Source organism: Myodes glareolus, chromosome 23 (genome assembly GCF_982192425.1).
Source record: "Myodes glareolus chromosome 23, mMyoGla1.1, whole genome shotgun sequence".
In the NCBI taxonomy this organism is placed as follows: domain Eukaryota; kingdom Metazoa; phylum Chordata; class Mammalia; order Rodentia; family Cricetidae; genus Myodes; species Myodes glareolus.
Genome location: NC_142048.1, coordinates 40,786,388 through 40,799,376, shown reverse-complemented (window position 1 = coordinate 40,799,376; position 12,989 = coordinate 40,786,388). Strand labels below are relative to the sequence as shown.

The window sequence follows — 12,989 nt, the reverse complement described above, 5'->3', positions numbered from 1 at the left end:
GATCTGGTAAGAATCCATTATATTCCCGAGAACCTTAAACATGACATTTAACCATTCTAGTGAGTGAGGAAGAAAAATGAACATATGTAGAAATGTACATCTATTGTATTCCTTGTTTTGCTTCTATTTCAAAATACCTGCAGCAGGGTCTACAAACTTTGCTGGCAACACATCGTTATCCCTGATAAAAAGATAGGAAAGGACATGTTGATATACACTTTGGTTTTTTTTTTTTTTTTTTGGCTGTAATGTGCACAAGTCCAAGAGAGAAGACTGAATATTCTGTACTACAAAAGGAGCTTAGACATCAACTCTGAAAATGTTGCCAGAAAAGGAGTCAGGTTTCAAAATCCTGCAGTTTGAAGCCTCAACATTTTCCTGCCAGATAAAATCCTGTTGCACCTCACTCTACTTTCAATATTTAGATTGAGCTCAGCAATGTTTTCATAATACATACATGCAGTTGGGAAACTTGATGTACTCACTTTCCTCTGTCCTTACAGGTAGTCCATATTAATATTTGTGCCCACTCTAACATAAGGTCGGCACTGGCTTCTCTTTCCCATAAAAGGTAAATTCTGAAAATTATGTCACATATCCTTGCAGACAATTCCTCCCTTGAGTAATCTGATAAAGAAAGCTTATATTTGCTGGGTACAGAGTCCCTGCTGGCCAACAGTCAGCAGGCTTTCATGGGTTATCTTGTTCACAGTCCAGAGAGTCAGGAATTAGCTCCACTTTACAAAAAGAAAAGAAACCTAGGCACTGAAAGATTAAGTAACTTTCTCATGAATTTACAACTGAAGGATGTTTGGTGATACTGGAGTTTAAACCTAGGCAGTCTGTGTAGAGAATTAAGGGCTGGGACATGCTGCCTAACATTCAGACACTTTCATATTTTCTGCTTTAAAAAATGATATAATATACAATGTACATGTTACACTGCCTCGAACACTAATTAGCAGTTATCCCCATTACTCTGAACAGAAAAAGATTGATGAGGACATTTGAAATGTATTTACTGTTCACACAATAGTCCAACACTTTCTGATATTACACATACATATATACATGTGCATATATGTATACATAATAGTCTTAATACTTTCTTCTAATACTAGTATAAGTGCTAGTCTCTTTATTAGTACCCTTTCATCACTTTGTATATATGAAAACAGCATTCAAGCTTCCCTCATTTTCCCTGCTATTTTAGTTCTTCAAAACAAGTCCTATTTTGTTCTGTAAATAATCTTTAGTGTTTTTAATAATTACATAATGTAAGCAGTTACAAGTAACCAGGTTGAAACAGATCACTGGACATTCCTGCCTGTTCTGTAAACACACACTGCCCTGTTAGTGACAGGCCACTTTATTTCCAAGAATGTTTACAGACACTTCAGCCTTTGGAGCCATTTAGTCAAGGAAACAGGTGGGTGACATCATTGGAGGCACTACAACCTGGGCCTAGCTACTTGGGATACTATGTGTCTTTGGCTTTCCACTCACAAATACCACATCCACCAGGCATGACTTAGCACCGAATAGTTACAGATCTGAACTAGGTGTGAAGGCAGCTTCATGCCAGGTCATTTAAGGGGCAAAACAGTAGCAAAAATAATATTGTACAGAATAAGAAAAACATCAGCAATCTTAAGAAAGGTCTGAAGTCAACTGGTAAATTGACAGAATAAAAAGAAAAACTGGTTTTGTAATTCAGACTTCTAAAGAAAAATACTAAGTTGAATGACTCAATCAGAGCAAGATCTGGGAGGTTCAGCTTGCATTACGGGGCCCTCGATACATGGATCTGTGACACAAAGCCCGGGGTTTCGCTGAGATTGCTTATTTTGTGCAAAGAAGAATTAATGGCCTCAGGGGTGTCGGATCAATGACAGCCATTATTACCAAATAAATAATTCTGCTGAATATCTGCAGCCACAATAGCATGCAATTTTGTATTTGTTAACTGTATCGATGATAGGAAACATTGTCAGATACGTATGACACATCAAATGGACCTGTCACATAGCAGGTTAAAAGGTGTTCTCCCAGAGAGTTCCCACCATTGGCTGTGGCTATGTATATGATGGAGTCCACCGCAGGGCTGCATGTTCTCAGTTATCTCAGCTGCTGTGAAGTTGGTGTGGTTATATCCACAGAGAGGCCTCAACATTGTATCTGCATCACCAAGGACACACCTACTGCTTCTGTGTTGTTTTAAGGAGAGGGGGCACTTGGTATTGAAGGCACCAACGTGGGAACAGTTCAAGAGATAGTTGTCCTGGTAAATCCTAAAGGTGGCTACATAGTAAGTGTGAAAGTTGTTGGGATTGCTGCAGATCTACAGGTCAGAAAATAAAATAAAATAAAACCAGAAAGAATGTGGATTTTCCCACACATCACGTGGCTATTAGCTACTCATCCTCTTCAAGACTGGCACTTACCATTAGAAGGACAAGTGACAAAGCAAAGCAGAAACACAGATTCCTAAGTAGGAGTAGCCAATGTTCTGTGCTCCTATGTAATGACCATTTCAAGTTAACCATTTACAAATCAAATGAATACTCTTAATCTGCTTTAATCTATTGGCAGGATTCTAAAGGGGATAGAAATTCTTCTGGAGTGAGTAAAACTTTCTCTATCAACAACAATAATAATAATAATAATAATAATAACGCGACAGGATACAAATATACTAAAATCTAAAATCTAGCCCACAGACAAGTTTATCCCAATTTTTTTGGGGAAATATGAGGGGGAAAAAAGCGTTTAATCAGTTTGTCTGGTTAAGAGGGTGCCAAGCTGTAGGCCTACAAAAACAAATGGAAACCATCAAGGAAATTCTAGAATTCTCTCTTAAAGAGAACATTAGATAGTCCTGAGACAGCTGCCCACTTGGTGCATAAGAGCTACAGAGCAGGGCTGTGAGATTTCCAGCCTAAACCTCTAAAATCACTAAGACATCTGTGTTACGCTGTAGACTGAAACCCTTGACAAGAAGTAAGCCTGCTACTGAAAGGGACACTAATCAGACCACCACCCAACCTTATGCATGAGAGCATCTAAGACACTGGTTCTCAACTTCCCTAAGAACCCTTTAATACAGTTCCATCCCGTTGGGCTGACCCCTGCCCCCAAACATAAGATTATTTTGTTACTACTTTGAAACTGTAATTTTGCTTCTGTTATGAATGGTAATGTAAATATCTGATATGCAGGATATCTGATATGCAGGATATCTGATATGCGACCCCTGAGAAAGAAAAGGTGGGGTCTTTTGACCTCCAGAGGGGTCGCGACTCACGTGTTGAGAACCACTGATCATAGGGGACCCTAAGAACTTCTGAAGAAAACAGACACCTCAAGCGATGGCAAGGAAAACAAAACCTTCTTTATACCTTTACAGTGTTTGTTAGGACTGGATCTCTTTAACATACTATGATGACATTAATCCAGATCCCCATTTCATACTCTGACTACAACGTTATAGTTAATCTCCAAAATATACAGTAAACACTAGGGGAACGTCAGTCTACCTTCAGGAAGGGTCATGCAGGGTCATTAAGGTGAATCTCATGAGCAATACCCTTTATGCAGACACAAGAAGGGCCAGTGGCTAAACAATTACCCTCTGTTCAGTTTCTGTTTTGTTCTAAACCTTGCTTAGGGTCTCTGCCAACAACCGGAGTTCTGAATTGCTGGGTGATTCCAAGGAGTGTGCTAAGAAAATGCGGTTTGTTTTCTTCCTGCACGGAGCAGATACTTCAACTATCTTCTTCAGGCACACGGTGCACAAGTGTGGTCAATTTTCCAGAAGTACTTCATAATGTGTGTGTTGGAGACACTTTTAAGAGACACAAGGCATCCAGATCGAGCCGTAGGGGATTGTAGAGGGACAGTGAAGACCCTCTCATGCGCCACCGCTTTAAGCTTCTACTTAGTCGCCAGTAGGTGCTTCAGCCTTTCCTAGGGATATCTAAGGTGACACCGTCATTAACGTGCTCTGATGGGGGAATTAAAAAGACCGCCCTACAAAAAACCTAAACTCCTTTTTTCGTTCTATATATAACCGCTAAGCAAGAGGGGTTCAAAATTCGGACAAACTGTTGCTTTCTGATATCTCTTGGGAAACTAAACTAGGCATATTTACCAGGGTGACCCTAAAAACTAGAACCGCTAAAGCAAGAGATCGTAGAATTTGTTCAGAGCCGACCTGAATCTTGGCACCCGGCCGCTTTCTGCGTGCTTCGCTGACCTTTAGGAATCCCTCTCAGCTGCTCTGGGTTTCCCTATCGCAGCACGCAATTAGGGCGAAGCCAGGCTCGCACCGCGGCTGTGCACCGCTTCCCTCCGCCCCCCGCGCCGACTCCCGGGCACCTACGCCGCCCTTTTCTTCCGACCACCCTCGGCGCAGCAGGGCCCACGCGGTGGGGCGCAGGCTCTCGGACCCCGGGCCCGTTCCTGCTTCTCTCGCTAGAGGGCAGGCGGGACCCGCGCAAAGCCCTCGGGCCGCAGGGCACGCGCAGCCGGCAGGGATCCCTCACTCAGAGTCTCACTCCCCGGCTGGGCTCCGCGACCGACGCGGGGACCGAGGGCCAAGCCCGAGAGCAGGGAGCGCAGGGCGAACCCGGGAGGGTCCGGGATGGATGGCCAGGCTCTCAGGGCGCGTAGAGCGCCGGTGCCAGGTGGGGCGATCCCCGCAGGGAAGCGCGGGGTTCCGCAACGCCGGGACCCGGTCAGGCGTTCGGAGCGCTGCTCAGAAACACACGGGACAGTGAGAGACGTCCGCCCGGGAGAAGCGGGGCTGCAGGCACTCACCTGGGCTCGGGTCGCCCTCGCCAGGCTTCCCGCGGGATCCCCGATCCTTCTTCTTGCCCTTCCCCTTGCCTCTGCCTTCTTTGCGCTCGGACATCTCGCCGAAGATGAGCGCTCTGCTCGGAACCGGTTGGGCGACGGTGACGCGCGACAAGTTTGGTCCAAGGGCTTGGAGAAAAGTTTGTCCCCGGAGGGAAAAGCGAGCTGCCGGGCTGCGTGGGGGGCGTCGCCTGTCGCCTTCGGGGAGCGGCGTGGACTCGGTCACCTGGAGCGTCCGCTCCGTCTGGGATGACTCGGGGCTGCTCTAGTGTCCCGGGTCCCGCAGCTGCCGGCTCTGGCGTGGCCTCGCTCCGGTGGCGTCTGTCTTGTGCCTTTAGAGCACGAAGAAGGAAAGGTGTTCACAGTCCGGTCTGCGCTCGCATCGCCAGGCTACCGCCGCCGCCGCTCTGCTCCGCTCTTGCAGTCCGCGCGGCCCGGAGTTCCCACAAGTTTTGGGGAAGTCCTAGCCGGCTCTTTTTCAATTGCCCGCAGGTTGGACGCTGGCGCCTCCTTCGCACCCTCCCCTCCCCTCGCCTCGCCCCCTCCCTCTTCCCTACCACACCCCCACCCCGAGGCGCAGACACGCCAACGGGAGGAGCCTGAGCTGGGCGCTCGCGGTTCCAGCCCCTTTCTTCTGGCGGCCCGGCCTGGCTGGGGGCGGCCGAGCCCAGCGGCTGCCTGCAACACCCGACAGGGGTCGCTGGAAGCTGCGCTGACTGTACCGCCACCGCGGGGCCGAACCGAGCAGTCCCGAGAGGCCAGGAAAGGACCCTGGAGCTCACAATCCTCCGCAGGCTGCAGCAGCCACAGAGCTGATGCAAGCCTTGAAAAAGTGAAGGGAGTTGGAGAAAAGTTTGCAACCGTGACACCTGCCCCACAACGAAGGCTCTAGAGATCTGGAGGCCCCCGGGACGGGGAAGGACAGTTGCTATTTCCCAGAAGGGTTCAGGGTTTATTTTTTTTCTCACTTTGGGGGTGCTTCCCTTTCGCCCCGAGGGCAAAGGTGAACTCTGGGATGGAAGGGAGTTGGCGTTATCCAGAAAGGCTTCTGTGAACTTCAGGCATGAATAGTTTGTACTTCGTACATCTGCTACTTGAGCTTGTGTCTGCCTTCGTGTGTTTAATAGCATGCTTGTTGGATTTCCCATCTCCAGTTTTGTTTTTAAAATAGCCTCTTCTAAGCACAATGTCTTTTATTACAAGTTAATTTTCGAAGGAACTGATGAGCCATAGTTCACACCATGGTCAGGAACATCTCTAAGGTAGCCCTCCCGGCCCCACAACCCCACACCCAGACCCTAGAACTGAGATGAAGTCTGGAGCATTAGTTCATGAGTGCTAGTTTCCCAGATTAGGCTTTCCGGGAAGGGTACATGCATCCTAGTTTTCCTGTATCCTCCCTCTGGTGGAGAACGCTAAGGAGCAGTTAAATCAAGAAAGAATCCTGCTGCAAAGGACAAAAGTTGGTGCTGGAGTCGCCCGCACCAACGAGTGAGCCTCACTGTGTCCGTGAAGAGATGCTGTCATCATCACACCGTAGCGGTGGCCAACTTCATCTGCTCATTTACAGTGACTGAGCGCTGTGGTGAGAACCGACTCCCACAGACGATCAATACTTTACAGCTATCCCACTTTCAGGGTGACTTAGCGCCTGCCTTTTCTCTTCCTGGAGTCAATGCTAACTGACGCATGGCTATCTACAGCTTTCCCTGTGTTCTCTAGCTGCCAAGATTTAAATAAAGGTGAAATCCCAAGTGCACTTTTCAAACATGTGGAAAGGGGAATGAGCTAACACATTCATTTTAAACTGTCTTAAAGACCATTTTGTTCTACTTTAATCTGCATTAGCTAAGAATCAAACTCCATAAGATGGGTGGAGTTGTTAAGAAATATCTCAACAGTGCTGGCAGCATTCTTTATTCTTAAACGTTAGTGTCTTGCTAGCCTTCCAGCATACTCCACATACAAACCTCATTGTTCCACGCAAACGGCAGAACCCGAGAAGATTCCAACTCCGTGAACAGCACGGTAGCATCTGCCCACGGAGGGAAAGAAAGGTGGGCCCCAGCGCTGGCTGAAATGACTCCGCTTTCCCAGGAGGGGCCACTGCTCAGCCAGCAAGGGGCAGCAAGACGCTGAAAGCAGAAGCCCTTCCATCTCACGAGGGTGCTTTTCTGGAGGACCTGACAGCTGGAGATTTACTCACCACGTGTCAGACGCCAGCATTTTAGAATCAAAGGGCTGAAGGCAAACTTGCAGTTTGGACTTTAAAACAAAACGCTGCGTCTTCCCAAGCACACGAATAATAAAGACTCAAGTCTATGAGAGCACCTTCTGTCCCTTTTTGCTTGGGGTCTAGACACTTTACTTCCCACAACTCCTTCTTCTTAGGAGGAGCATCTCCATGAGGATAAAGGAGACTATACTTCGTGAAAGTTTCTGTTTGAATAAAGCCATTGAGTTACTCCACAAACCTCCGCAACCGAAATGACCAAGAAAGGTGAAAGATGCCCAGTAGCTTCCGAATAAAACACGAGCAGCCTCTCCCATGGAAACCGCAGGAGTGAGGAATGGATGGGTATGGTGAGAGAGTGATTTAGGATTACATGATTTTTTTAAAACTTAGTTAAATGACATGAGAAGTAGAAGAGGAAGGGGACCAAGAGTTGAAGAACTCAGTGTTGAAGGAACTTTGAAAGCATGTGATAGAGCCGCACCTGAACAACAAGGCTCCTTCCTAGAACCATGCCCAGATTCTGGAATCCTATACGATTGTCAATTACAACTGAGTTAGCAGAAAATTCATGACCAAGTCCATCTTTTTGAAACTAATGTATTGTTCAAGTCTTTATTCTTTATGTAATTCGTGTTAATTTCTTGAGTATATTTTACTATATTATTTACAAACAATTGAACGATTAACCAAAAAGTCTATTTCTTTGATACTTAAAATATTTATGCGATTTGTCAAGACTTCAAAATTGTCCCTAAATTATTCATTTCTGTGGTCAGTAAGTGGCAAATGAAATGTTTTTAAAAATACCTTGGAACTTGATTTAAGGACTGAAAAGGAAAAATTATACCAGGTGTGATGGTTCATCTTGTAGTCTCTGAGCCTTGGAAGATGAGGCAAGAGTCCTACCAGGATCCCCAAGGCCAGCCTGGGCATCACAGTGAGACTGTCTCTATTTTAAAAAATGTTAAACATAATATATTAAGTGAAAGCTCAATTGAAACATTTCAGAATGGAATAACTTCATGTTTTAATGACTTTCTTATGCACGGTTCAGCTCCTAGAATGGGTATCAAATATGGCTTGTTAGCTCCCAGTTTACACACCAAACTGACATTGTATGTCACGTGGCAGTAGAGTAGAAAATCATTTAATCCCTTTGTGAATAAAGACAGGCAAAGCATAGATCTTACATAAAACAGCAGCGTAAGGAAGAGCCATCGGGAATCATTGCAGTTTTTATCATCAAGACTCGCCTTTGGGAACTCATAGAATCTACAAAGTTGGCTAAATATATTCCTTTAATAATTCCTTTGGGGTCCAAGAAAAAAAGTTAAAGGAAAAAAGAAGGAATGAAAAGGAACTAATGTGATTTCATTAGTTTTGCAAAACTTCTATTCCTGATAGGAATGAGAATTGAAGTTAAGATTCTGCAGATTACTTTTCACTTTTGTTTTTAAATTTTCATTTATCTTTTTTGTTCTTGTTTTTGTTTTGCTTTGGTTATTGTTGTTTTAAGAGTTTCCTGTAGCCTAGGCTGACCTCAAACTCACTATGTAACTGAGAATGACCTTGAACTCTTTATTTCATGGACAGGTTGAGATGCCATATGTCTGTCTGTCTGTGTGGTGTATGTGCATGTGTGTATTCTCGAGTGTCCCATCTGTCACTCTCCACCTTAATCCTTTGAGACAGGGTCTCTCACTGAGCCTAGAACTAGGCTGACAGTCAGCAAAACCTAGTGACCATCCTCTCTACCCTCCAGTATGCTAGAGTTATAGGTGTACATGCATTAAAATAAAGTAACAAGACAATTTAAACAAAGATTATTTTTGGAAATTTTGTGACAAAGTTGATGTTAATAAAACACATTGATTAATTCCAAATCTGTGTGATGTATTCATTTGCCAAGCATTTCCCAAAGAAATGGTAGACAACGGAAGAACACAAATACTGCCCTGGTTCACGTAAACCTAAAATCTTGTGAGAAAGACATAAACACAAACTAATCATCCAATGCAGCCAGGCTATATACATTTTTCTAAAGACTGAAGCTGTTAAAATTTGGGGAAACTTTTTGAAGAAAAATAATGCAAATTTAGAAATACAAATTTGGGGTGGGAATGAAATTCAGAGTGTATGCTTCAGTATACAAGAAGCCCTGGGTTGACTCCACATCACCAGGGACACAACAAGAGACAGACCCAAGAACACTAAAGGGGCCTGGGACAGTAAACAGGCCTTGAAATTTCATTAGCTTCAAGATAAATTCATCTCTACTGATCTCAAATCTGTTCTGTCTTCTCCACTGCAGTCCCAATAATGGCAGGGCACAGTTACATCCTTAGTAGGTAATACATTCATCATCACTGCACCCGCTGTCGCAATAAATAGCGCATAATCAAAAATGCGTGCAAAGCTGAATGGAGCAAAAATGGTCAAAGGAGTGACAATCCCTTCCCAGGGAAGAAAACAGCCTTAGTAAACAACGTACTTTTGAGAAGCATAGTTCCCTAGCGAAAGTAGCGATGATCCACTCCATCTAGCCAAGAATGAACAGAATTGCTAATTAATCATATTCTGTCTGCTGCAAAGCAAGTCGATTTTATAACAAAATTGTGAATTTGTCATCGGAACATTCTGAAAGGTATGGCTATGTGTAACTGCTCGCGTGACTTGAATAATTATGGCAAGCTGATAATTCCTTTTGTGTGTCATTATTATTAATGGCATGATTATTTGTGATTATACTCCCATGATCTGTAACTTGGATTAAATCGATGATACTGCTAATATTAATGCTTGTTTACTTTCTTCACCAGCCCCTCTCTTTCTCTTTCTTTATTCCACCTTCTCAGGTATTGAACTTAGGTCCTCACACATGCTAAGCAAATGACATCACTGAGCTACATCCAAAGCATCTTTCTTTTCTTTTACAAATCTAGCTGGCATCCTGTCTCTTTGGTAATAAGACAGATGTGTAAGACAATGGTTTTTAAAATACACGTTAATTCCTTTGGAGAAAAGGAGGCTGCCTGTGTGAGTTTGCTTTCTATTGCTGTCATAAAACACTGACAATGCCCCAGTGGGGAGGAAAGGGCTTATTTGGCTTACACACCCCACCACTGTCTATCATTGAGGGAAGCCAGGGCAGGAGCCTGGAGGCAGGGACTGAAGCAGAAGCGGCAGGGAGTGCTGGCCTGACTCGCCTTGGTTTGCTCACCTTGTTTTCTTAGTCAGCCCAGAACCGCCAGCCCAGGGATATCACTGCCCACAGTGGTCTGCGCCCTCCCACATCAATCACTAATCAAGAAAATATCCCACAGACATGCCTACAGGCCGCTCTGAAAGAGGCAATTAGTCAATCAAGGGTTCCTCTTCCCCGGTGACTCTAGATTGAGTCAAGTTGATAAAAACAAAATAATAATTTGCACACTATTCAATACTTTTAGTTATTCTTTCTGAGTTTCACACTGTATATCTTAATCATACTCGGTCTTCTTGCTCCACGCCCTTAAGTCGTGTGTATATTTGATGCAAATATCTTAAATTTGCACTACATACATATTTATGTACATAAACCCATATATATGTCTCTCTCTATATATAGACATTCACGTATCATACATTTATTTGTATGTATGCTTTATAGTTACTTTTTTTCTTTGGCAGTGACATTGTATTTGAATATGAGCATATGAAAGACAGAGACTGGAGGTCCATTTGCCATCTTTCTGTACAACTCTCCACTAGAATTCCTAGCACTATGCTCTTCACCTAGCAAGACCTGCTAACTTTGAATAGCATGATAGAGGAAGTGTTGTTTGTTTCTTTGTTCTCTATGCAGTCCTGGCTGTCCTGGAACCTACTATGTAGACCGGGTCTCAAACTCAAAGAAGCTCCTTGCTCTGCCTCCCAGGTACTGGGTTTAAAAGTGTGCAACAGCACACCAGGTCTAGAATGGATTTGAATTGATCAGAATGAGTATAAAAGCCCGGTTCTGATGTTACCATTTTCTCTCCGGCAACTATTAATCCTCACCAACAGTCATTTCAGTGCCCAGTTTTCTGCAGCCAGTCCACCCCCTTATGTTTTTACTCCTCCTCTTTTCTTTCTTTCTTTGTTTTTGTTTTGTTTTTTGTTTTTTGAGACAGGATTTCCTTGCTCTTTTGGAACTCACTCTGCAGACCAGGTTGGTCTCGAATTTACAGAGATCCTCCTGCCTCTGCCTGGGATTAAAGGCATGTGCCACCACCATGCAGCCCCTCCTCTTCTGTAAGAACTATCTATATCCAAGCCTCCTTTGTTGTGACTGTAGAGAAGCCTTGGACCCCATGATCATTTCCTTTATTCTTTTTTGCCCCACCCAGCTGTCAGAGGCACCTTTCTGAAATGTAATTCCCACTCAGTCACTCTTTGCTTCTGAGAACTGTAGCCAGCAACCTTATGGAGCTAAGAAAGGCCTGCCTCCAGCCTCCCCTGTGTCTCACACACTGGTGTATCCTTACACGGAGTGTTTCTGTTTCCGCTGTCTGAAATTCTTCCATGCTTTGCCGATATCATTATTGCTCAGTTGCTCAAGTCTGGGCTGACGTTCTTAGCCTGGACAACACTTTTCTTGTCTTTCAAACCAGTTTGATCCAGTAATATTTTAAGCTCCCATCATAAATATAGCAATTTCCCCAGTTTGTAAGGATTTTCTTGTGAAGTATTTAATAATCTGCTTCTACTGGGTATGCCTCTCCCTGAGGACAGACTATTTCATCTTCAGTCTTGTAAGTCTCACACTGCATGTGTCTAATCTTAACAAGTAATACAGTTTGTTAATCAGTGAACAAATTAAGACAAATAAAATTTCTTTCTTACATACCATAAGAATATAATACATATCTGCGTATGTACTTCTTAACCAGATTTTTAAATGATAGCTATAATTACCAAGCATAGCACTTGGGAGTGGCTTCCGTTAAAATAAGCTATTGTTTGATTGATTGATTTTCATCCGTTGCGAAGCTGGAGTCATAACCTTGCATGTATTAGAGAAGACCTCTGCATATACAACCAAGTAACCCTCATAAGAACAAATTGCAAAATAAAATCTTGGTCTGGAGAGTTAGGTAGGCAGATAAGATCTTGCTGCTCTTGCAGAAGACTTGATTTAAATTCCCAACACACACATGGTGGTTCACAACCACCTGTAACTCCAGTCCCAAAGAATCTGATGCCCTTTCTAACCTCTGTGGGCACCAGACACACTCATACACGTGAAACAACAAAATTAACGAAATAAATAGAATTTAAAAATAAAAAGATGAAAAATCTTCACTTACCTCTCCAAACTACCTAACAGGTGTGACGTTCGCTTCTACAGTATACAAAATGTCAAGATAGCTTCCTTACATTGCCTTCCTGAGTTTCACCTATGGATTACACTTTGCTGCTTCATTTATTCCCTTGGTCTAAATCTACAAACACAGCAGCATTAGCAGGGTTGGTAACATATTCTTGCTCTGAGCTTGGGGTATGCAATCCTTGTTTCCGTCAGATTATCACTACTCACAAGAGTGATCTGTCCCCACCCAATATGTGAATCTAGTTGTATTCACCACAGTGGACCTAACTTGGAGTTCAGCTGGAACTTCCCTAACAGCCTGCTGTTGCCCACTGTCCATATTCACACAGCAGATAAAAGTGGATCTCTCTGTACATTCTTGTAGCATAGCTTCTGGAAGCATTGAATATATCTCCAAGAGAGAAATTAGATGTCTTGATGGCTTTTAAGCATCATCCCACAAGATCTTCTCCAATGTTAACACTTTTCCTTTGAAATACACTTTCTCATGACGGGGAAAAAGAGTCATCCCTGCTAAATTTATAATGATGCTAAAATATAAATTAAATG

General features: G+C 43.7%; 1 protein-coding gene across 4 annotated transcripts in view; it reads right to left on the bottom strand.

Moving 5' to 3' along the window:
• Nrg1 (neuregulin 1) overlaps positions 1 to 5,341 on the bottom strand; it is a 199,601-nt gene extending 194,260 nt beyond the window's left edge. Inside the window, exon 1 of one of the 4 annotated variants that reach the window (XM_085680787.2) lies at positions 4,819 to 5,341. In XM_085680787.2, coding sequence (XP_085536913.1) covers positions 4,819 to 4,912 — 94 coding nt within the window. In that variant the 5' untranslated portion in view covers positions 4,913 to 5,341. The remainder of the gene's footprint in view (positions 1 to 4,818) is intronic. The other 3 variants (XM_048456532.3, XM_048456534.3, XM_048456533.3) reach the window with 3 other exon arrangements.
• Between the last annotated feature and the right edge of the window lie 7,648 nt (positions 5,342 to 12,989).